This window comes from Pundamilia nyererei, unplaced genomic scaffold, assembly GCF_000239375.1.
Source record: "Pundamilia nyererei isolate P.nyererei 1_Seehausen unplaced genomic scaffold, PunNye1.0 scaffold00300, whole genome shotgun sequence".
NCBI classification, from domain to species: domain Eukaryota; kingdom Metazoa; phylum Chordata; class Actinopteri; order Cichliformes; family Cichlidae; genus Pundamilia; species Pundamilia nyererei.
The window spans coordinates 144,550-166,914 of NW_005187701.1; the positions used below are offsets into that span (position 1 = coordinate 144,550).

The window sequence follows — 22,365 nt, forward strand, 5'->3', positions numbered from 1 at the left end:
CACAGCACTAAGGTAATGTGTACACAAAGTGCATGCCTACAGTTTTTCAGGGCTCCTGTTTATCAGAGGTTTGAGCATAATATGATTAAAGAGCGTCATGATGTTGTTGTTTACTTGGAGAGAGTTACCGACAGAATTCAGCACAATCACAGATTCAGTGTGTTGAATATGTGCCCTGTGTTCTTGTACTGGAGAGAATTTATCCGAAGCTCAGAGCTGAACCACAGCTTACTGTCCGGTAACACATCTATAAATGCCTACTTGCCCCACACACTCGTTTGTTCTTGTTGTCATGTCTTTTTATGTTTGTCATCCTCTCTCAGAAGTATCGGGGGATCGGCTTCATCGCTTCGATATCAGTGATTCTTTTTCATTCACATTTGGGATTTAAGTCTTAATACATGTGTGCCCAATTTTCTTTGATAGATTTTACATATAATAAGCATAGAGATCCAGTTTCAGACGGTGCATTTTTGTTAATTATTAAGTCGGTCTTCCATGCAAGCAAAATGATTTGGTTAGAAACCTCAAATCATGATGGAAAATCTGCCTACACAAGCCGTCATAGGCAGTTTGTTTTAAATGGGATGAACCCCACAGCCTGCCAAGGGCAGACCTTTCCATCTCCTTCTGTTTTGAAGGAGATAATGATTCTCTTTTACTTGGAATAGGATTGCATTTTCTATCTCTCTCATCCTGCGTTCCTCACTCACCTTTACCTTTCCATCGCCCTGTTCCGCTTCCCCCTCACCCCGCCTCCTCCCATCAGTCGGCCACTGCGGGTACTCCCTCCACAGTGGCGATGCTCTATCGCTCCGTCACAGTGCAAGCGAGGGATGAGAGACAAATCAAAACCACCTTATTTCCCCTTAGTCCCTCTCACCATGCCAGATTGAATTTGAGGCTTTTCATCTTTCTCATCTTTCTCTTTTCCCCGCCTCCCTTGGCGTCCACTCAGAATTACCTGGAACCGAACCGTCTCGCGACTTGATGACACACAATCGTTTATGCGCGTGAGGCCAGATAGTTGGCAGCCCTCGGCTCAGGTTCTTTTGGTTCGTTTTAAATTTTGTACTTCAGTCATGTGCGTTTTAAAAAACGGTCAATACCAAAATCCGTGACACCTTGCCTTTTCCAGTGTCTTGTAAATCCTCATGCATGCAAATGTCCAGATTAGTTTTGCAGGCTTTAATGTCCAAAAATGTCTGATCTTTAAAAGAGAAATGTTGAAATCCCATAAGAATGCCTATTTTTATATTCTCCCAGCCTTCTTGGCTCATTCTATACGGGGTTTAAATCCTCTTGGTACTAAATAAGATTTATATAAATCAATTTTTATTTTATGATAAAACATATTTTTGGCTGCATTCCAGTGGTAAAAATTACTTAGTTGTCTGTCATATGCAAAGTGCATAGTTACAGTTGCTACCAAGCCATTTATAATGTTAATTATAGAGTGTATCACACTACAAAGCATCTGCATTTCTCAGGGCATGGACACTTATTACAGGTCTGTCAGCTGCACATCCATGAAACGTGTGAAATTCCTCCACATCCCAACGAGATCTGGTGATTGGAAAACCAGCAGCTTGAACCAAACGATACAACGCAGGATTGATCCATGCTTCCACATGGGTTGGGCCAAATTACAATCCAAATATCGCAGTCAGAAATCAAGACTCATAAAAATCAAAAATGTATTTCCTATTTTCTGTTGTACAATTTTGATGAGCCCATGTGAAGTGTAGCTTGAGTTTCCTGTTCTTAGATGACAGGAGTGTGCTCTTATATAGTTATAGCTCTTATAGTTACTATTAGTGTTGTCCTCATATATTTTCAGAGCTTTCTCTGTAATTGTTTCTATTGGAAAATCCCAGCAGATCAGCAGTTTTTGAAACACTCCACCAACCACCAAATTCAAAATCACTGAAGTCTCCTTTCTTCCCTAATCTGGTGCCCATATTGAACTTAAGAAGGCTGCCATGTTTAAATATCTACTTTGGACACGTTTAACAGGTAAACTTCATGATGTGGTGAGTCAGTACAACACGTGCATTTATACCTGTGGCTAACTTAGAAACACCTGGTATGCATGGTTTTGGATGAGACCTTGGGCACCATGTTATTTCTAATAAAGTTGATATCTTCAAAACTGGGAAATGATGTGTAGATATCACTGTAAACAAGAAGAAAAACATATACATTTGATTTGATCTGATAGGCCAGTAACACATTCACTTTAGGCACATTAACAAATCTACAAATGTTATTTTTGACAACTGTAGTCGATTTTTACTGTATGAATTCTTTTTGTGAAGCTGTCATTACTGAGCAGACGTGAGCACAGACATATTTAGAAGATTTATGGCCAGGGTGGTCTGATCTGAAAATCAAAACTGACAGACGCATTAGCATCGCCTGCTAATTAGACTGCACAGCAGTGTGTGTTGGAGGAATACGACTGACAAAGTGAACTGAATGGAATTTGGTTTTGTACTTAGACAAAATGACTCTAATTCATTTACCCACATGTGGCCAATCCCCAAAATGAAAAGTCTGCAATCATAAAATCATAAAGCATGGTGCGGTGCAGAAGTAGAAACTTGTAACTAACTGGTCTCGCGTGTCGATGTGATTCTCACTTGCTACATGAGCATGTGGGGGGCCGTGACACCTGGCTTCTGCTACCTGAGAAAAATGACTCTCATCTCCCTCTCGGTTGGACTTACTCCCACCCATCCTCCCTTCACCCCACCTTTTCATTTTCAATTATGGGTTGGAATATGAATCTTTAATAGGGTGATAATTGTGCTAGCATATTTGCTGTCACCCACCATTAGGCCAGATTAATTAGCCCATTTAGTTTAGCTTAAGAAAGTGTCTAGCTGAGGAATGGGGGCACTGATGGGAGGCGGGCAGAGAGTAGAATCAGCACAATCTGTTCTATATCATAGTGCCATCTTTTTCCTGCTTTCTTTCCCTCTCTTTGTGCTTCTGTGCCTTTTCCCCCCTTTGCCACTTTAACTCTTTTTCTCATCTAACAAAGTCTGTTAGTCTGTTTCATCAGCTGCTCCCGTCTGCCCTGCTCTCAGCAATATTTTCTGTCGCTCTATGAGTTTTCAAGTGGTTGGTGGGGAAATTGATGGTGCAGTCGAATGACACAGTTGAAACTTTCTGCAACTATTAATTCTGTAATTACCAGTATAGCCAGTGGTGTATTTTTCTTTCCAGCCAACCTAGTTTTCTAAAAGTGACATTTTTGGAGATGAAAAATATGTCAATTAGGCTGAAGTAGTTATGAAACTGATTTATCTGGTTGATAAAATTAAATTCAGTCAGTGGTTACTGATTTCCACCTGTCCAAGGTGGTGCCTGCTGCTGGAAAGCTGAAATAGGTTCTTCTTCTACTCATTTAATACACAGAAACACATTTTATACTTAAGTAAATGAGCTCCCACTTGAACAAACTGATGCAAATGGGGTTTTTTTTATTACGGTCATGGTGATTTTGCTTTGGGGCAAGGCCAAAACCTCTTTTTGTATGCATGAAAAACCCTGCTAGCAGCAATCAGAACACAGAATACATTCACAGAAATACTGATGAAGATGGCATCGCGAATTGTTTCACGAATGGAGACCAAAAAACATCTAAAAGAATAAATATTAGCTTTACATTTTTTTAAGTGGCTAGAAGCCTCTGTGACGGGGAAGCAGCTGAGGTGGTCTTTTGGCATCTGGTCCCTCTGGAGGTCTTTCAGCCACGTTCGACTGCGTGGAGATTCCAGAGTGGACCTCAAGCCCACAGAAGAGATTTATATATATCTCATTTTAGTCTGTCACCTATCACCTTCAGGATCCCTCAGGAGGAACTGGAAGGTCTTGCCAGGGAGATGGACTCGTGCTTAGCTTTCACTTCAGCCTTTACAACTTTTTTCTTTTTCATGTGATGTAAAAAGGTGGATTTGGAAATTAATATTAACTGTCCAACATCTCATTTTTTTTGTTTTGTTTTTTGGTCTTTTTTATATTTCAAAGTTTTGAAACTAAATTATTTAACTGTATTTGATATTTGTGTGTGGAGGTGTATACGTGCGATTTACTTATTGTCTGTGCCTGTCAAGTGACTGGATGAAGTTAGCTAGTAGCTAAATACGGAGATTACTGTTCTCAAAAACATTGGTGTCGCGGAAGAGACTGAACTGAATTTATGATAACTATGACCAAAAGAAATGAACATGATACTGAGGAGCTTGCAAGAAACTATGACAAGAAAACATGAAACATGACCTGAACAGATTCACGAAATACCTGAAACCTGACGTGACGTGAAGGGAGGACAACAGATGCACCGACCCTGAACAGAAGAAGACAGAGAACTTAAATACACAGTGGAAACACCTGGGGAGACACAGCTGACACAAATGAACATGACGCTACAGGGGAAGTGAAACTAAACACACTGAACATGGAAACACTAGACCCTTCAAAATAACACGGGAAACATGGAGAGACAAAGACACAACAACACAAGCTTGACAATGGAACATGGAACATTTGGGATAAAACACAAGACCAACAAGGCTGAAACGCTAGGAGAGGTAAATGGAAACAGGTAAGGGAGACGATGGCACGGGCATAACGAGACTGATGGAGACCTAGAAGAAGCATAAACCAGACTAAGACTCAACTAAGACACACTAAATAATAATACTGAAACTTAACATTATCTCATAATTATTCAAAAACACAAAATAACTCAACACAGACCCAGCCCCTGACAGCTGGTCCTGTGGTGGGTTTAATCTCCTCACACTTTCTGCATGAAGAGAGGTGACGTAGTTCCAAATGCCTGCTTATTGTTGGTCCACACATTTTTTTCTCTGGATGGAATCAGACACTCGTGAATCACCACAAACTGAAAACTAGTGAAAATTGTTTAAAAGAAAAAGGCAACCATAAACCGTATAAGCCAACATTTCAGTTGCATGCAACCATTTGATTCTATGTTAGCGTGAAAGTAATGCTTAACAGGGCTTTAATCGCACTCTCCACCTTGGGATAAGTTGTGGGTGTATATGTGGCAGCAGAGTGACTTGGCCATGTCACTAGCTGTATATCTCTCAGCAGGCAGTAGGAAATGAGGTCTAATCGGAGGGATATTAAAGTCACAATAGACTGCTCCTGCTATTAAGGCCTGTCAGCCCTGGCCTCCTCTCTCACCTTGATGTCGCTCAGTCTCTGAATATTTATATGTCTACATGAGGGGCTACTTACAGAGTGAAATGTGTGCACGGTTCTCTGTGTGCGTGTGTGCTAGAAATTTATCATGGCCATAGCTGCCCGAGCTCTTTGAATATGTTTACGTGCATCATTCTGTCTGTGCTCATGTCCACCTTCCTGTCCTCCCCCAGGTGCAGCGGGTGCGAGGCTGCTCTCGGGTCAGAGCAAACCCGTGGCCATGGATGTGGATGAGGAAGAGAATATGAGTGAGTCGGCTCGGATTTTCTCTTTGTCCGTCTGTCTGTCCGTGTTCCTGTCTGTGCGGTACATTTAAATGTCTGCTTGTACTTTTGTTTCCCTTCTTTCTGTCCGCCTGCGTGTCTTCCCTTTTACGTCCCTCTGTCTTCCTCTGCTGTGTAATCAGTGTGGACACAGTTTGGTTGCTTACATAACGCAAGTGTTTTTTCTAGCGCCTAGTCCACATTTTTAAAGCGAATCATCTGACATGCTAGGACAAACCAAAACTGATGAAAATTAAAACTGATTTTTTTTTTTTCAAAGCGCCATTCGTACTCGTGTTGTGAATTATCCTCACCGAGGCACAAAGCAACACGTTCACACGCAAATAAATATCGCTAATGCCGCTGAAACTTTTTAGAGGACAGCTAATCATTAAATCTGAGGTGCTCCAGGCCACACTTCAGATTCTCTCTACCTCCATCTCTTGCTTTAGAAAATCTTTTCCGCTCCAGTTTGTTGAACTTTAATTAGACACTTTGGTTTGAACTCGGCAGCCGAGGCTCAGAAAGCACGGAGACACTTGACAGAGTTCGTTTCCACACACCTACAACCATTTTGAGCTCATATTCAAAGGTAGCTGCCATCCCTGTAGAGCCCTAACTTCCGATTCTAATGAACAGTGGTGTCATACTTGCTGTTTCTGCCCTGCAAAGAAGCATGTTATGTTGTTCCATTAAGTCAAATAAGCAGTTGCAAAACAGTCTTTGTTGTGTCCCACAGCCTCTGAAGCCCCTTTCTTACATTTTTACTGCCAGTCAAAAGATGAATTTGAAGATAAAACAGCCCGAGCTCACAGAGCCCCGTTTCTTTAACACAGAGGGAACACCAGAGGAAAGCATGAAAGAATTCCTAGCTTTTATGTGACAACCTTAGCAGCTCTCGAAATTCTTTAATCACATGAATCATCCCAAATCAAAACCTCAACAAACAAGTTACTCTTCGAGTGAAGCTGCAGTAACAGACTGCAGTATTTGGTTCACGCTGAGGATTTCAGCTCTGAAAGAATCGGGCATATGGGATTCTTTTTTTTTTTCTTTGTGTAACTAATGGATGCTGATTACACAAACGTTGGCATGATAATGATCACAACTGCATGTGTGTGCCATATTTCAGTGCATGGCATCGTGGCTGTTGCTCCATCGCTTCTTGAGTATTAGTGTACATCCATCCTGAAAAGTTATGATACTATAAAGTGAATAGAACGAATACAGTGAATTGTATGTATTCAATAAATAATTTTAGAGTGGGGGGAAAGGGAGCTCTAGATTTTTCTATGTGCCACTTGTATGTGTGCAGCATGCCAGACTCCTCATTTTGGGTTTTTTATGTTTTTAGTAGCTTTTTGGTCCATTCATACCATGAAACATAGCTAGCAAGACTGGTTTTATTACTACTAAATGTTTGCATTTGTATCTTTTATGCAATTATTTTCATTGAAAACATCAGATTTTGCAAAGAAATTGCAAAGAAACGAAATAAGCCAAGCGCTGCACGCTGTACATTTTAAAATGTATTTAGTTTATATTATGTCCTGGTTGCTAAACCACTCGGCTAACGCAGCGGTATCTGTGGTGGTTAAAGATCAGCAGCACAGGCCGTACCTCACAGATTATCTCCATTCTAATAGGTTATAGTTATTTTTGGCTACAGCTGTGCACAGTTGCCCACCTCCTTTAATTTGCCAAACATGAATATCACTTTGCAGAATGCATGAACAAACCAAACAATATTGCATGTTTTCAGCTCATAAAATGAGGGATGTGCATTTTGTGTTCATGATCTTAGGAATATTTATTTATTTATTTATTTATTTATTTTTTGGCCTTGAGACGTGTCAGTCGCAGTATGCAGATGGTACCGGCATGTCATTTTGCAACCTAAACACTGTGTTCTCTGACAAGCTCCATGGGGGGGATCTCAGAGGCGCAGGGTCTTATGAATGGCACCTCATTAGAAGCAGTTTTTCAATTCAGATTGTCCTCATTTTAAATATGACAGTGATTCTTTAAAAAAAAATCTCATCTAAAAGGAATAAAGTGCATTTTAACCTCCCACCGTGTCACCAGTCAAGAATTTAGGATCCTGCAGTAGGTGGAGTCTTCTCCTTCTGCCTCTTTGATGTACTCTCCTGTTTGCCTGGTCCTCAGCTCCTCCCCCTGCACTACTCCCCCTGCACTCCCTCAACCCAACCTACTATCCCACTCATGCACACTGCGGCCTCTCTTTCTCCTGAGTACCGCAAGGAGTAACCTATCAAGCCTTTGCTGAAGGATGTTATAAATGAAAATTTTTGCCAATATTCCATCCACTTTGTTAACTGGATTCAGTGATATGTGTTCCCCAGAACGGTATATATCTCACTGCTGTGGTTTAAAACTGAACACTGGAAGCATTTGTGGGTTTTCTACGTGAATTCAGTCGATTAAAAATTAATAGGAAAAAGGTCTGTTGGCGTGTGAGTGTGTTTCTGTTGAGTATCGATACGTGTGCTTGTATGTGTGTCTTTATGTTTGAGACCTGCAACACTGTGAAACCAGAAAAATAGATCCTTTTTCTTAGTATAACAATCTTAAACTTTAATTGTGAAAAAAGTAACATTTTGATTTCCAATTTAAAGACTCCTTGATCAAAAAAATAAATAAAATGAAGCAATACTTTTATTCAGAAATTTGGCAAAGATACAGTTTTGAGCATTTTTCAAGGTCAAAACATGTACCGATGTTCTGCTATTTGTAGTTATATCATAGGTATATCTTAATTTTTTTGGAGGTAGTTAAAAATTCAGCCTCTCTTGCAACTTGACACAGGAACACAAATCATTGGTTCAGTTCCAAAGAGTGATAAAGGAATCTATAAATTTTGCATTTACAAGATCCTGCAACGAAGGCGTTGTAAGTTACTCTTTCTGGGCACCGCAGGTTCAAGCAGCACCGACGTAAAGGAAAACCGAAACCTGGACAACGTGTCCTGCAAAGACGGGGTGGGAGTGGCTGAACAGCTCCCCAATGGCAGTGGCCTGGGCAGTCGAAAGCGACCGCTAGAAGAGGGAAACAATGGCCACACGCATTCCAAGTTCCGGGCTAAGAAGCGCAAGAAAACACCGGGCCCGGTCCTGCCCAAGAACGCTCTGATGCAGCTGAATGAAATCAAACCAGGTCTACAGTACAAACTGCTGTCTCAGACAGGCCCGGTGCATGCGCCAGTGTTTGTCATGACCGTGGAGGTCAATGGACAGATGTTTGAAGGCATGGGCCCAACAAAGAAAAAGGCTAAGCTAAACGCAGCTGAGAAAGCGCTGCGTTCCTTCGTCCAGTTCCCCAACGCTTCAGAGGCGCATCTGGCCATGGGCCGAACACTGACAGTGAACACAGACTTTACATCGGATCAAGCTGACTTCCCCGACATGCTCTTCAACGGCTTTGAGACGCCAGCCGCGCCGGAAGAATCCTTCTATCTGGGCTCCAACGGTAGCAGCTCCCTAAATTCACTAGGGGAGTATCCACTGCCCACACCACCTGGCAGTGTCCTTGTCCAGCCCCCACTGCCCCCTCCATCTGCATTCAGCTCGCCCTCCAGTGGCAAAAACCCAGTAATGATCCTCAATGAGCTTAGGCCGGGTCTCAAATATGACTTTGTCTCAGAGAGCGGTGAGAGTCACGCCAAGAATTTTGTGATGTCAGTAACAGTGGATTCACAGACATTTGAAGGATCAGGGCGCAACAAGAAGCTGGCTAAAGCCCGGGCAGCGCAAGCCGCCCTGTCTGCACTGTTCAACATGCAGCTAGACCAGACACCATCTCGGCAACCCATACCAAGAGAGGGATTGCAGCTTCACCTACCCCAGGTAAGAGGTTTCTTTTTTGAATTCAAACAGCCAAAGAAACACGTCATCTAAGGATTTTCTGATTGCATCGTGCCTTTAGGCTCTTCATTATACATTTATATCTGCGACAGACTTGTTATTAAAACCCTTATTATTTAAAAAAAAACATGTGCATTATCATATCTCATCATAAAACTATCAGATGCACCAGTGGGTATCAGTTAAGCAGGACTGTTTTATAATGCATAAGGATAAACAATAGACTCGTGCTTCCTCACATACTGTTCCACTAAATGCTTACATAGGTCATGAGTTACACTGTGGGGCGATCGATATGAAGTGTTGATTTTGAGAAATTGCAGATAAGAACATGATTATTGCTGGAAGAATTCAGAAAATTATGCACTGTTTTTAATTCCAGGGAGCGATAGCAGATCCTAGATCTTTTCCATTTCATTACTTGCCTTTGAGGGAATCCAATTCCATATCAGGCCAAATTTGTCTTTGTTAAGTCAGTTGTTGTCAATTGTACGTAGCTTTAAAACTCAAAAAATTGCAAAAGTGGCAAAGACAGAAGTCTAATCACTTAATCAAAACTGAGACTGGTTTTGTAAGCAAACGGAGGTGTGAAGTTTCAAAAAATCAGCTTTTCTTCCAACACTACATATTGGCCAAAGATCCTTGAATTAAAGGCTGTTAATAAAATAACTTGACTAGTGAACTCATTCCACTGTAGCTTGTTGAGTTCGAATTGATCCGCCTGTCAAGCTCTTGTTGTTCTGCGAGGTTATCGTTGAAATCTCATTCACACCAGGTTAGCAGAGACTAAAGGGAGGCGGTACCTTTAGATGCCGCTGTAGAGGTGACTGGCAGTGTGTGAAGAGAGATAACACAGGCAGCAAAGCTAATCAGCACGACACACTGTCAACAGTCCCCTCCCCGAAGCCTCCTCCCTTTTCTTTACTCGCGCTCTCCACATGTCAACTGTTTCGTTCAGCAAGCAGCCCGTTTTAACGATAGCGCCCCCACTAATTGCTCTATTAACCCCTTAGCAGTCCAATTAGTCCCCTAAACCATCCAATGTCCCGTGGGCGGTACGTCCGACTGCTAAGGGGTTAATTCTCTGTCGCTTGATATTTAATTTCTGCAGCCTGTTTCCATCTGCCATGGTATAATGGGTCATGTGCCGCTGCATAGAAACTCCAACCAAACCAAAAAAAATAATGATAATTAATTTTTTTTTAGAAATGATTCAGTATGCAACAAAGAAAATATTAGACAGTAGCTTATTACCAAACCATTCTGGACATGTTTTGGTGAAACGCGGAGGAAAGTTGTGTATTTTTTACCCCCCTAGAGAATAAAAGTCATAGATGACCTTGGCGTTCGGAAAAAGTCAAATGGTCTGGCTACGAGCGGGTGACTCTGAAGTAGCAGGGAAGTAAAATTGGGACTAATTTTCTTAATTTGCGATCACCCAGCCGTCATCTCTCCTCATGCTTGTTGTCATTTTCCATCACATTAGTGATGAATAAAGAGCAGCTAGGGGAGCCGTGTCCATGAGCAGAAGACTTGTGAAGTTCTCACATAACTTGGACTCGATTTTTAAACCTTTGTGGGGTGTCACCGAGCATCTGTTGCTCAGGTTTGCTTGTTTGCTTTGCTCTTCCTTTTTTTTTTTGCCGTGTGATTCACTGTCACGAGGGAGATGGTAAATTATAGCTGTCAGACAGAACTCAAACAGCGTTGCTTGAAAGATGGTTCGGTATACCTCAGGGGGTCAGCCTAGTTTCACTTGTTGCTGTTTCAACGCTCCGAGTGCTGTTTGAAGCCGAAGCTAACACTGTGACAGGTACACAGTGCTCTAGGGAAGGATAACATCAGACATGCTTTGTAAGCTGACATATCTGACACAAGCTCGTGTTTGTGTGTCTGCATGTGTGCATGGCTTCCTGTTGTTCTGTCTGCCTTTGTGTGTGTGTGCGTGTGTGTAATTCCAGGTTCTGGCTGATGCGGTCTCTCGCCTGGTTGTGGATAAGTTCAGTGAGCTGACAGACAACTTTACGTCCCCGCACGCACGGCGAAAAGTGCTGGCAGGCGTCGTCATGACAACAGGTAAGAGTGGAGGAAGAGATTATTGGCACGTTTGTACACAGCAAAGGCTGTTTCAGAGCATCATCAGAGGGAATTTGTGGTTATAAGCCCAGAAAAAGCAGCTGACAACAAATACAGCTGAAGGCATATTTACTGGATGCTGGATGCTCATAGTAAACATGTTTTTAAAAAAAAAAACCCTGTGAGCTACAAGGTTCAGGCTTCAAAGTGCTCTAAATGCTCGCTTACGGTTTTTCTGTCTCACTTAGAGACGATATCCCTAATGTGGTCATCTCAAACACCAACCTCAAGCTGTGAGAACAGAAACTCCACCCGCCTGCTGTTTAAAAGCTACATTTACAGATGAAAGTTAGCTTAAAGAGAAGAGGGCGGAGTCAATATACCTTCTTTCAGACCAGGATGAATAGAGGAGCTGCAAAAATGCCAAGGAAATATGGAAAGGCTGTATTTTGAACAGTGATTCATATGAAGCTGTTAGAGTAAAAGAATAATAATGAGCGTGGTAGGTCCTGGTTAAGATTTTATATTTGTATAGCCTTATAATGTGTCCTTGATTATGTATTTTTAATCATATGTGACAACTTTAATAAGTTTGACATCCGCTCTTTTGTATCAGCCTTCAACCAGCCAGGCAGTACTTCAAATATTTAATGTAGTTAAGTAAAATTATTTAAGAATCATATTAATAATCTAATAATATCATAAAAATGCAAATTTAACATCCATTTGTTACTATTTTAAAAACAAGTTTCCATAAAGCTAGGCAACACTGCTGATAGTTTTTGCCATCTGAAGCAAAATCGTCCTTTAAAACACAAAATACAAGACTGCACATTCCCAGACGCACTCTCCTGTAGCACGCATTACAACAGACGCTGCCCACCTGACAGTACCGCACTCGCACAGTCTGTAATTTTGATTTGCTTATTTATTTCTTGCCTCAGAGCATAAGCCGACCGCAGCCGAGTGAATATGTCAGTTTTATTTATGTTCTTCTTTTATTGGAATTTGAGCTGTGAGTATGTACCGAATGGTAGTTGTTTATTTATTTATGGGGTTGATCCCCAACAGTTTTAAATTGTTTAAATCTATACAAAAAATTATTTTCATTTTTTTATATTAATGTTGTGCGTTATTAATTTGGAGCATTTAATACATTTTAATTTCATTTTATTTATGGTCTTCTTGAACTTTAAGAGAAAGATTTTAGTTATCATGATATATAGCAATAGCGACTGATGTGAAAAAAATCATTAAAAATCGCTGCACCTGTATAATAACTATATAATAAAAATATTCAGTTAATGTATATGTGTGATGGTTGTGCATATATTAAATAAAAACAGTCATTTAGCTGTCTGGCCTCCACCTTTACTGTTTTATCACTTGCTGCTTTTGTAACAGTGTTGTCGGATGCAGGAGGGAGCTGCTTTCAGCTGGAAACAAAACTGCGTCCATGAGTTATTCAGTACCAAAAAGAAAGCAGACACAGTCCCTGAAACGCTGTGGAACATTTAGCAGCTGTATTAGGTAGATAATTCACTCAAGGTGACAGACAGCAAAAACAGCTGAAAGAGGCTGAATTCTGGTAGCCTTGATTCAAAAGAAATGGGAATCTTATCCATAGCTGAATTTGTGAAACAGGGTATGAAAACCAGGCTCAAGTCCAACATTTTTTATGTTTTATGTTTCTTCAAATTTCAAAAGATTAACATGCAAAAAAAATTCATGTATCCATCTTTTTATTTTCTATGAATTTCTTACTTAAAGAAGTGAAACTGTGTCCATTCTTTGAATTATTGCGGTTTAGTAACGACACAGATGCAGAAGTAGTCGCGTGTAGCACATTCAGAAATGATTTAACTTCTAATAAAAAAAAACTCCACCAGGTTTACAAGAAACCGTCGATCAAACGCAGTTCACACATCGTTATCACCACAGGCCAAAGACAGGAAGGTTCAGCATCATCCCCAGGGGTGCGTTGCTGCTCAGCTGGGGGGGGGTTCCCCTCATTGCCGAGAGGCTTGATGAGGATTCGGGGCACTTTTTATTGCCCCGAATCCTCAGAAACGGTTCGATAAACTAACCCATTTTTTAGACATAGTTTTGAGAGATATTTGGAGACAGTGAAGTTAAGATAGCAAACACTGGAAATACTGGAAAGCTAAATTGTTCATGATTGCATCACTGTTTTCGGGATTCTCAGCTTTTCGCATGCCGCGCCACGTTGACGTGTTATCCTGACTACACGATCCTTTCTGCCTCACTCTCAAACTACAATTCCCCACCAATTACTGCTTCAATTACACGTCTTTCCATGCCGTCACTTTGCCTATAGCATAAACACAGTGACAAGGACATTAAACCTAATTAAGCTCATCATGTGGTTGCTACAGTAACAACTTATAAGCTAGTGTGTAGATGTTTGCAGTGTGACTTCTCGAGGGCATAAGAACAGAATTTATAGTGTTTGCATTAGGAGCACGAGTCCTAATGCGGCTCTGTCCTCCAAACAGGCACAGATGTGAAGGAAGCACAGGTCATTTGTGTCTCCACGGGAACCAAATGCATCAACGGCGAGTACATGAGTGACCGCGGCCTGGCACTCAATGACTGCCACGCTGAGATAATTGCCCGACGCTCGCTCATCAGGTACCTCTACACTCAGCTGGAGTTCTTCCTCAGGTCAGTGTCAATTTGTTTATTTTTTTTTGATAATCTGATGAAATCCTGCAGCTCTCTGTTCTTCTAGACTTTGAATGTCCGTTTTAAACACAGGTTTTGTGACATTTGTCTACCTCTGTTTCAATTTCTCATTGATCCGTGGTTATAGCAACAACAAGGAGGACTACCACAAATCAATATTTGTGCTGTGTGACAAGGGAGGCTACAGGTTAAAGGATAACGTTCAGTTCCACCTCTACATCAGCACCTCTCCCTGTGGAGATGCCAGGATTTTCTCTCCACACGAGGCCGGAGTGGAAGGTACGCAGCCTCGCGTCTCCTCCCCAGCTCAGCTCTCACATGCTTTTAGTTTAGTCTCGTCCAGTTTAGTATTCAGTGTTGACGACAGGTTTTGTTTTTTTTTAATTTAATTTAATTTGTAAAGTTTTCCTCTCGTGCTTCATTTCAATTAATTAGAATTTTACTCCACTGTCCAAATACACATTACAGACACATTTAAACAAGGCAGTAGTAATTATAGCTTTTTGTCATTCTCTGTCTGCCGCTATCAGTCTTTCTGCCGCCCAGCACACCCACACTGTCTGTCTGATTAACCTCCCTCTTACTCCTGTCAGAGAGTCTTCCGTTGCACATGGCAGGCTGAATAAAAAACAGCCACATTCAATTAGTCACTGAATAGATGGCGCCTGCTGGTGGAACAGCACAAAACTTTGATAACATAATAATAAATAACGGGTCACGCTGGGTGGGAGCCATTTTTACTGCCGGTAGAATAACTGACTGTGGCAAAAATCACTCCTGTTTACTATACAGTCCATTATATACTTAAGTTTCACAATTGTATGTGTCAGAATTCTCAATGAGGAAGTCTGTCCACCATTAAGTGCTCACAAAAAACTCTACAGCTGAATAACAACTTAATGTACATGCCAAGGATGCAACTTTTTTAAGCTGCAGTTAGGGCTGCGCGATTAATCGTTAGAAAATCGCGATCTCAATTCATACTTATGTGCGATCTAATTTCCAAATGACAACGTTTAAAAAAAAAAAAAAAAGACGACGACGATTGTACCGCATTTTGATCCGGGATGTAATCTGCATGAAAACAAGCGCTCACTCTTCCTGCTCAACAAATGACAAGGGCGGAGCCTTATACCACGTGATACAGAAGCTGGCTGCTAAAAAAACAACAGAGAAGACATCAGGGATGACGAGAAAGTGACAGGAGAAAATCCGTCCCGGTCAACCACCCAAACATCAATAACAGGAACCTTATACAGCGCTTCCCTATACCTGTCGAACTCCCGCAGGCACAAAGACATTACTGAGGCTATCACTTATCACCTGACCAAAGATATGGCTCCATCAACACTGTGCAAAACGAGGGATTTAGGAAAATGATCAACATCCTAGACAAACGCTACACAGTGCCGTCCCGCAACTATTTTTCTATTGTTGTACTACCTGCTCTATACACGCAGCGTCGAGCAACGGTGGAGACGGAATTTCAAGCAGTACAACATTTTTCGGCAACAACAAAACGTGAGACATTTGTTGTTTTTATGTTTATTTATTGTTTTTATGTTCAGTCTCAACTGTTATGAAGTTGATGTGCAGTTAATAAGTGCAATAAATATTTATACTGGAAAAGAAAATCGTGAGAGAATCGTGATCTCAATTCTAAGCAAAGAAATCGTGATTCTCATTTTATGCAAAATCGTGCAGCCCTAGCTGCAGTGCAAAAACACTGAATTGAATACATATGGTGGATCGGTGGTGTAACAGATTTCAACCAAAGCTTCTGTTTTTGCATGTTGAGGAGGTAGATTTTTGTATATATTAGCATAGAAATGGGGAAAGTAATTTTTTTGGCATTTGAGGTTTTATGTAACTTTTTTTTATAACTTTTTTCACAAAAACACAACCACAACAGACAAAACTTCTGTTTTAAAATGTCAAAGTCAAAACCTTGACTGACACTTTAAGAGTGTAAACAGGCAAATGCTTTATTCATCCCAAAGGATGAGATGTATAAAGCTGCCAAAGCATGCAAAACTTCAATAAAACACATTTAAAATCACAGAAGAAGAAGGTTACACTAAAGATGGAACTCGGTTAAATAGCAAATGCAAAAAATGGCAAATGGCCTGCATTTGTATAGCGCTTTACTGGTCCCTAAGGACCCCAAAACGCTTTACACTACATTCAGTCATTCACCCATTCACACACACATTCACACACACATTCACACACTGGTGTTGGCAGCTACATTGTAGCCACAGCTGCCCTGGGGCACACCAACAGAGGCAAAAAAACAGCGATTCAGTAAATCTAAAAACTGTGGTAAAGATTTTCTGTATCAGTCACTGTGGGAGTGGAGCTCTAACCGGTTTTAGACGAACCAGTTGTATATGCAGAGGACGGCCTGGATCCGTTAATTATCCACATCCTATCACAGCCATGGTCAGTTGGATCAGCGCTACATCAGCTGATGGAGGAAAGTTTTTCATGTTCCCGAAAATGTCAAAACTTTTAGGTTAACACACAAAAAACACATTTAATTTATTCATGATAATTTATTCATATTTTCTATAAATGCCTGCTATGGCTGAATCGATCCACCAGTAACACGTCTGGGATTAAACCAACTGTCAGTCGCAACTAGTGCCATCGTATCTTTTCACGGCTCAGATTAATCTTCCTCCCAAAAAGTCCCGGAGCCAGTAATGTTCATACCGTGGTCCAAGAAGTGTGAGCGAGGCAACATCTCACCACAGCAGACCGTGAAACACATCAGACTACACCCACAGTGTTCCCCCTGGGTCTACTCAGCAAGTTGTTCATCTTATTGTCCAAACACCTCACATTCCCCATGATCATCCCTGAAACTGTTCTGGAGCCCAGTCGTTTCCTCGGTAGCTCCTCCGGGATTTCAGGCCTCGCCGCAGGCCATAGGGTGATCAGTGCAAACAGCTCATGGAGATATACATTAACAAGAGTCTAATATAAGGAAAAAAACACAAGTAGACTTGCAAAACTTGACTTGACAAGACTTGATAAAGGAAAAGTTTGCATTAAATCATGAAAATAAAAGAAATTCAAAGCAAAAGAGAGCTACTGCAACAGGTTCCCACTCAACAGCGTTTCCTCATTTTTCCTGCTTTTTAACTGAAGAAAAGTAGAATGACACCAAGAAACAGATTCACCCACACATTCACTTTCTTTAATGTTTCCTGATCAAACAAACTGTATCACTCTATCACCAACAGACTTCATGTTCCAAACATCAAACAAGTGTCACATAAAACTATATAAAAGAGTAAATTAAACTCATACTCCTCTCTTCCTTTATGTGCTTCTGCTTATGTGCCACCCAGACCAAGGAGACAGACATCCTAACCGGAAAGCGCGGGGTCAGCTGAGGACCAAAATCGAGTCCGGGGAGGGCACCATCCCTGTAAGGTCCAGCAACACCATCCAGACCTGGGACGGTGTTCTTCAAGGGGAGCGATTACTCACCATGTCCTGCAGTGACAAGATTGCGAGGTATTTTGGGATAAATCGAGTTCAGTTGTCGTCCTTAGAAATATTCAGAAACTCTGTTTCTAAGTACAAAGTACAAACCGAGGAGCCTCTCACGAATAAAACAGATAAAACAATATAAATGTAACCAAAATATCAAAGTACACTTTAAAGAAGATTTTTTCTTTTTTTGCCACAATTAAATATGTTAACTTCTATTTGTGTAACTTTTAGAGCAAAGGTGAAATCAGTTTTCTCAGTTCCATGAACTGGAACTGCGACTAGTACTACACTGGTTTCTGGCATGAAGGAGGCTGGAAGCTGAAGGTTTAAGTCAACACCATCAGAAATGTAAAAAACAGATGCTTCTGCACGTCTGTACATACCTACAAGTCTCCTGTTATACAGTATATGTGATTCCAGGTCACTAAAGATGATGACTTATATTAATAGAAACAATTCCATACATCGTGGACATATTGACAGAAATGTCAATATCAGTAGAGTCATGCTCCTGCAGGCTTTGCATTACCCGTTGGGTTTTCTCCCATTCTTAGACCGATATGATGATTGAATTGCTTTCTGTGTGTTATTAGAAACCTTTAGTTTAGCGAAGGCTACATAAAGCAACACGTCATGTTTCAGCCCTGACCAGATGTGTTACATGAGACTCTTTTCAGGTGTTTTATTTTCCACTGCTTCAGTCGACTGTACAGCGCTTTATCTTTGCTTTGTCCATCCACCGTGCCATTTCAAGCCTTCCCGGGGTGTCAGGGACAGCTAAATTGATATGCTGCCCCCGGGGCCATCTTTGCAGACACATCATAGCATCTTTAGTCTGTGTCCATGTTCAAGGCAGCACTCTGCCTCTCTCGTGATGAACGGTGAAGCTTCTCCATAACTCCTCTCGTGAGCCCTCCTCCTCTTCCTCTCGCTTTCTGTGCCCTGGATCATAATATTTTGCCCGAATGGACCGAGTGATTGAATGCCGAGTGTGTATTTGAGGAGGGACATGTCTACTGACTGGCAAATGCTGTTTGCAGTACGTGAGCTGCCCTTTCACTGTGTGATTTAGATTTTATGTGGTGGTCCATCGTGGAGGGATCCAAGTCAGTAGAGGGCAAAATGAGGTGGAAGTTGGACATTTTTAAGTCTGACTAAATTTTTAAAGTTGACACGAGTTACAGATCAGTGCTGAAATCAAGAAGCAGAAAAAAATGCATGTAAGCAATTAAGGTATGAGTATCTTTCTTCCACTGTGAGAAACTATTATGCACGACTTGCGGCGCGACCTCCTCATGACACAGCTATTAGCCGTGTCGTAAATCCTCCACCCACCTGCCTCTGTCCCTGTGTGAGTGATAGTTAGCAACAGGGCTGCCGTTCAATGCAGCTACTGACGGGCAGGCTGTGCCCTGTGCCCCCAGTGCTCCCTCGTTACACATTGTTTTCGCTCCCCTCATTTTCCTCTGATTACACGGCGTCGTTATGAACGAGCCATTCTCTGCCTCGTGTCTGTCCTTTGAATGAGTTCATTAGCATAAAGGCAAATTGTTCTCTCGGTTTTCCTCTTTTCTTTTGTTATTGCTGTAACAGCTCATCACGTGTGCTTTCTGACCTATTCTGACCCTGTTCTCATTTGAGTGTGTACAATCTGTGTGTAGACGCACAAAGCACGGTATTGGGGGGAGGGAAAAAAAGCGATAAAGCAATACAGTGATGTTTGACAGGAATGAAATTGAATGCCTCTCACGACATAACTCTGTGTGAGCGCGCTTGATTGTTGTAGCTTTTTACACAGTGTGTATGTGTGTCCTTCAGAGGGGATACAGGTGTATATGTGTCACCATGTTGCTGTGATGAAACAGCGTGAGTGTGTGTGTGTGTGTTGCAGCAGTTTGTGTACGGCACAGAATATTATAAAGCTGTTTGACTGGGCTGAATGTGTGAACGTGTGCTTTCCTGCTCGCAGCTACAGTGAATTTAGATATTTTATTTTGCCCTCCCGCCGTTCCACACACGCCTTCTCACAAACGCGCACACAGAATATTGCATACGGAAACAATGGACCCTCTGCGTAGCCTGCGGTCTTTTGCATGTGTGCATATTATTTTTGATTGTTTTGGGTTCACATTGGTAATTTCACAGACTCTCAAACAGTCTGCCTGAAGTAAAAGGGAGAATGAGAAGAGCTAGCCAACCCTCATTTTGTAATGTTCTCCTAAAGACAAAGGGTAGTGATACTCACGGTTTTTCTCTCAACGTCAGCGAATGCAACGGGAACACCATCGCCAGTGATGAAGTTGTCCAATTAAGTAGCAGCATCACCTTTGTAACCAACACTTTTGTTCATTAGGGTTTTTTGTGCCTTGTAGCTGTGTTGTCAAAAACCTTCAGTATCACGAGTCATCATTGGAACTGATGTAACTGATGATGGTGTTCCTGCAACACTATCACAGTATAGATGCTTTGTTTTGAGTATAAATATAGACAGTGTATTGGTCCCACCCTTATTATCATATTATTGGATGTAATTACTGCTACGCCTCATCTCACAAACATCCTGTTAGTGAACTCGACTGGACTCTAGAAGATACATTAAAGGTGTTTTGATGCTGCTGGAGAGCACAACACAAACAAAATTATTGTGACTGTGTGCAATGAACGTTCAGTCTCATTGCCTTTGAAATGTTTGCTTCGAAGGCTGAGACTAGGTCTGCAACCACTCTCAGCCATCTGCAGAGTGACTTTGATGCATCAGGACAGCAATAAAATGGCGAAAAGACATTTCAGTGTGATGTAAGTTTGAGACTGAATTGGGTCAAAGTGGCAGTTACAGAGATTAACTGTGATAAATATGTGTAAATTTCAACTCTGTTGCCGTTTCTTGCAAAGCTGCTGTCGTGTACATACACAGAAATTCACCTTAAAAGCTTTCGTTCACAATCTCATAGATCTGACATGTTGCGCACAAGTCGTGCCTGTCGCTGCAGGCGGTTCAGTGCATTAGTAATCTGTCTCTGTTTAAAAACTGGATTATAGATTATGGTTTGCAGGCTTATACAAACCATCACCAATCTGTCTGTTTGGAGATAGGTTGCACTGTGCAGTCGAGTCCAGAGGTTGAGGGTATTGCATGCAACTATTTGCTATCGGTCACTGTTCATAAACTAATTAAATACAGGGACCGAGCAATCTCCAAATATTCCTAGTAACGAGGTTGCCTCCCTGATTTTCCTCTGGTGTGACTGAAACATGGATTTTCTGCCATAATTTCTCTGTCCTAAAAATGAGCTTTTCATTCATCTAAATAGTTTTAGTGATTAAAACTTAACAGGAATATTTTGAGGCCAAAAAGACAAACCAGTTGCTTTGCTGCTTCAACATTACCGAATAGTTTTGGAGCATTAGACCTCATCAAACATACCCAAGCAGTGAGTGAAAGCAGGAGTAACCTGTCAGTTTCTTTGATTAAACATTTCAAATGTTGCAGATGTATGTCTTTGAATTCGGTGGGTTTGGAGCTGAATGCCATGTGCACGGTCTGGAAAGCAGGTCATCACTGGGTTTTGAGCTTTCGATGGGATTTGTTGACAGATAAAATGCACTGTATAAGATGCCAGCAGCCTTCAGCTCCACCTTTCTCTAACATTTCCCACATCTGTTATTTTTCTTCATTTTTCTCGCTTTTTCTTTGCCTTCACACCCTTACTGACTCTTTCTCCATCTACCCAGAGAGAGAGTTAGAGAAACTTCTCTAACTCTCTCTCTCTGGCTCCTTATGTATTTGTCTTTCTGCGAGGAGGGCAGGCACTGCTTCACAGAGCATGTAAATAGGAGAGTGACTGGGGAAAGATGGCTAATGGCACAGCCTGGAAATAAACAGAAGTTTGGGAAAAATGGAATTGGATACCTCACACTGTAGATAGCTGTAGGACGTCAGATAGGACTCAGTGTTCATGTACTAATATGCAGTATTAACTCTGTTTTTGTGTGTATTCCAGCCAGCCTGTGAACATTACAGCGATGTGCTGCCTGTACACTGAAATCCTAAAACTGCCTCAATGATACGTTGAAGTTGTTGTGAAGCTCGTGTGCTTTTCTCTCTGCAGGTGGAACGTGGTGGGCATCCAGGGCTCCTTGATGAGCTACTTCACAGAGCCAATCTACTTCTCCAGCATAATCCTGGGCAGCCTTTACCATGCTGACCACCTCTCCAGGGCCATGTACCAGCGCATCGCAGATATCGAAGACCTGCCCCAGCAGTTCACCCTCAACAGGCCTCTTCTCAGCGGTAAGAGCCCTCGCCTTCTTTGATGTAGATGAGGTGGGAAAGTAAGAAAAGTGCATCATCAAGTTTCCTTCTGCAGATCTCTGCTGTTATAGATCAGTCGTCACGATTTCACGGGTTGAGAGGATCACTGTGTTAATCTTTACCAATCGACCTGCAGCTGTCTAAATATCAAAGAGGAAGATTTTAATCCTAAGCAGTAAACACATGAATTCACCCTGCTGGTCGGTCAGTCCCACAGGAACAGGAAGACAGTTATTGCTTTGGATCTGAGCTGACATTTACCTAGTTCCTGTGGAATTTGAATAGCTTTATCATTTTGTGTAAATTTTCAGCATTGTCTTGACCTTTTAAAAAGGCCGTATAGACCAGGACTCCTGCAGTGTTTTCTTCTCTCTCTCTCTTTTCA

The 22,365-nt window shown here is 41.6% G+C and overlaps 1 protein-coding gene across 4 annotated transcripts in view; it reads left to right on the forward strand.

Moving 5' to 3' along the window:
• Positions 1 to 22,365, forward strand: part of adarb1b (adenosine deaminase RNA specific B1b) — a 121,834-nt gene that overhangs the window by 94,212 nt on the left and 5,257 nt on the right. For all 4 annotated transcript variants that reach the window (XM_005751112.1, XM_005751114.1, XM_005751113.1 and 1 more), the window contains 7 exons: positions 5,412 to 5,486; positions 8,439 to 9,364; positions 11,344 to 11,458; positions 13,975 to 14,143; positions 14,292 to 14,443; positions 17,521 to 17,689; positions 21,778 to 21,959. In XM_005751112.1, the coding sequence (XP_005751169.1) occupies positions 5,459 to 5,486; positions 8,439 to 9,364; positions 11,344 to 11,458; positions 13,975 to 14,143; positions 14,292 to 14,443; positions 17,521 to 17,689; positions 21,778 to 21,959 (1,741 nt within the window). In that variant the 5' untranslated portion in view covers positions 5,412 to 5,458. The remainder of the gene's footprint in view (positions 1 to 5,411; positions 5,487 to 8,438; positions 9,365 to 11,343; positions 11,459 to 13,974; positions 14,144 to 14,291; positions 14,444 to 17,520; positions 17,690 to 21,777; positions 21,960 to 22,365) is intronic.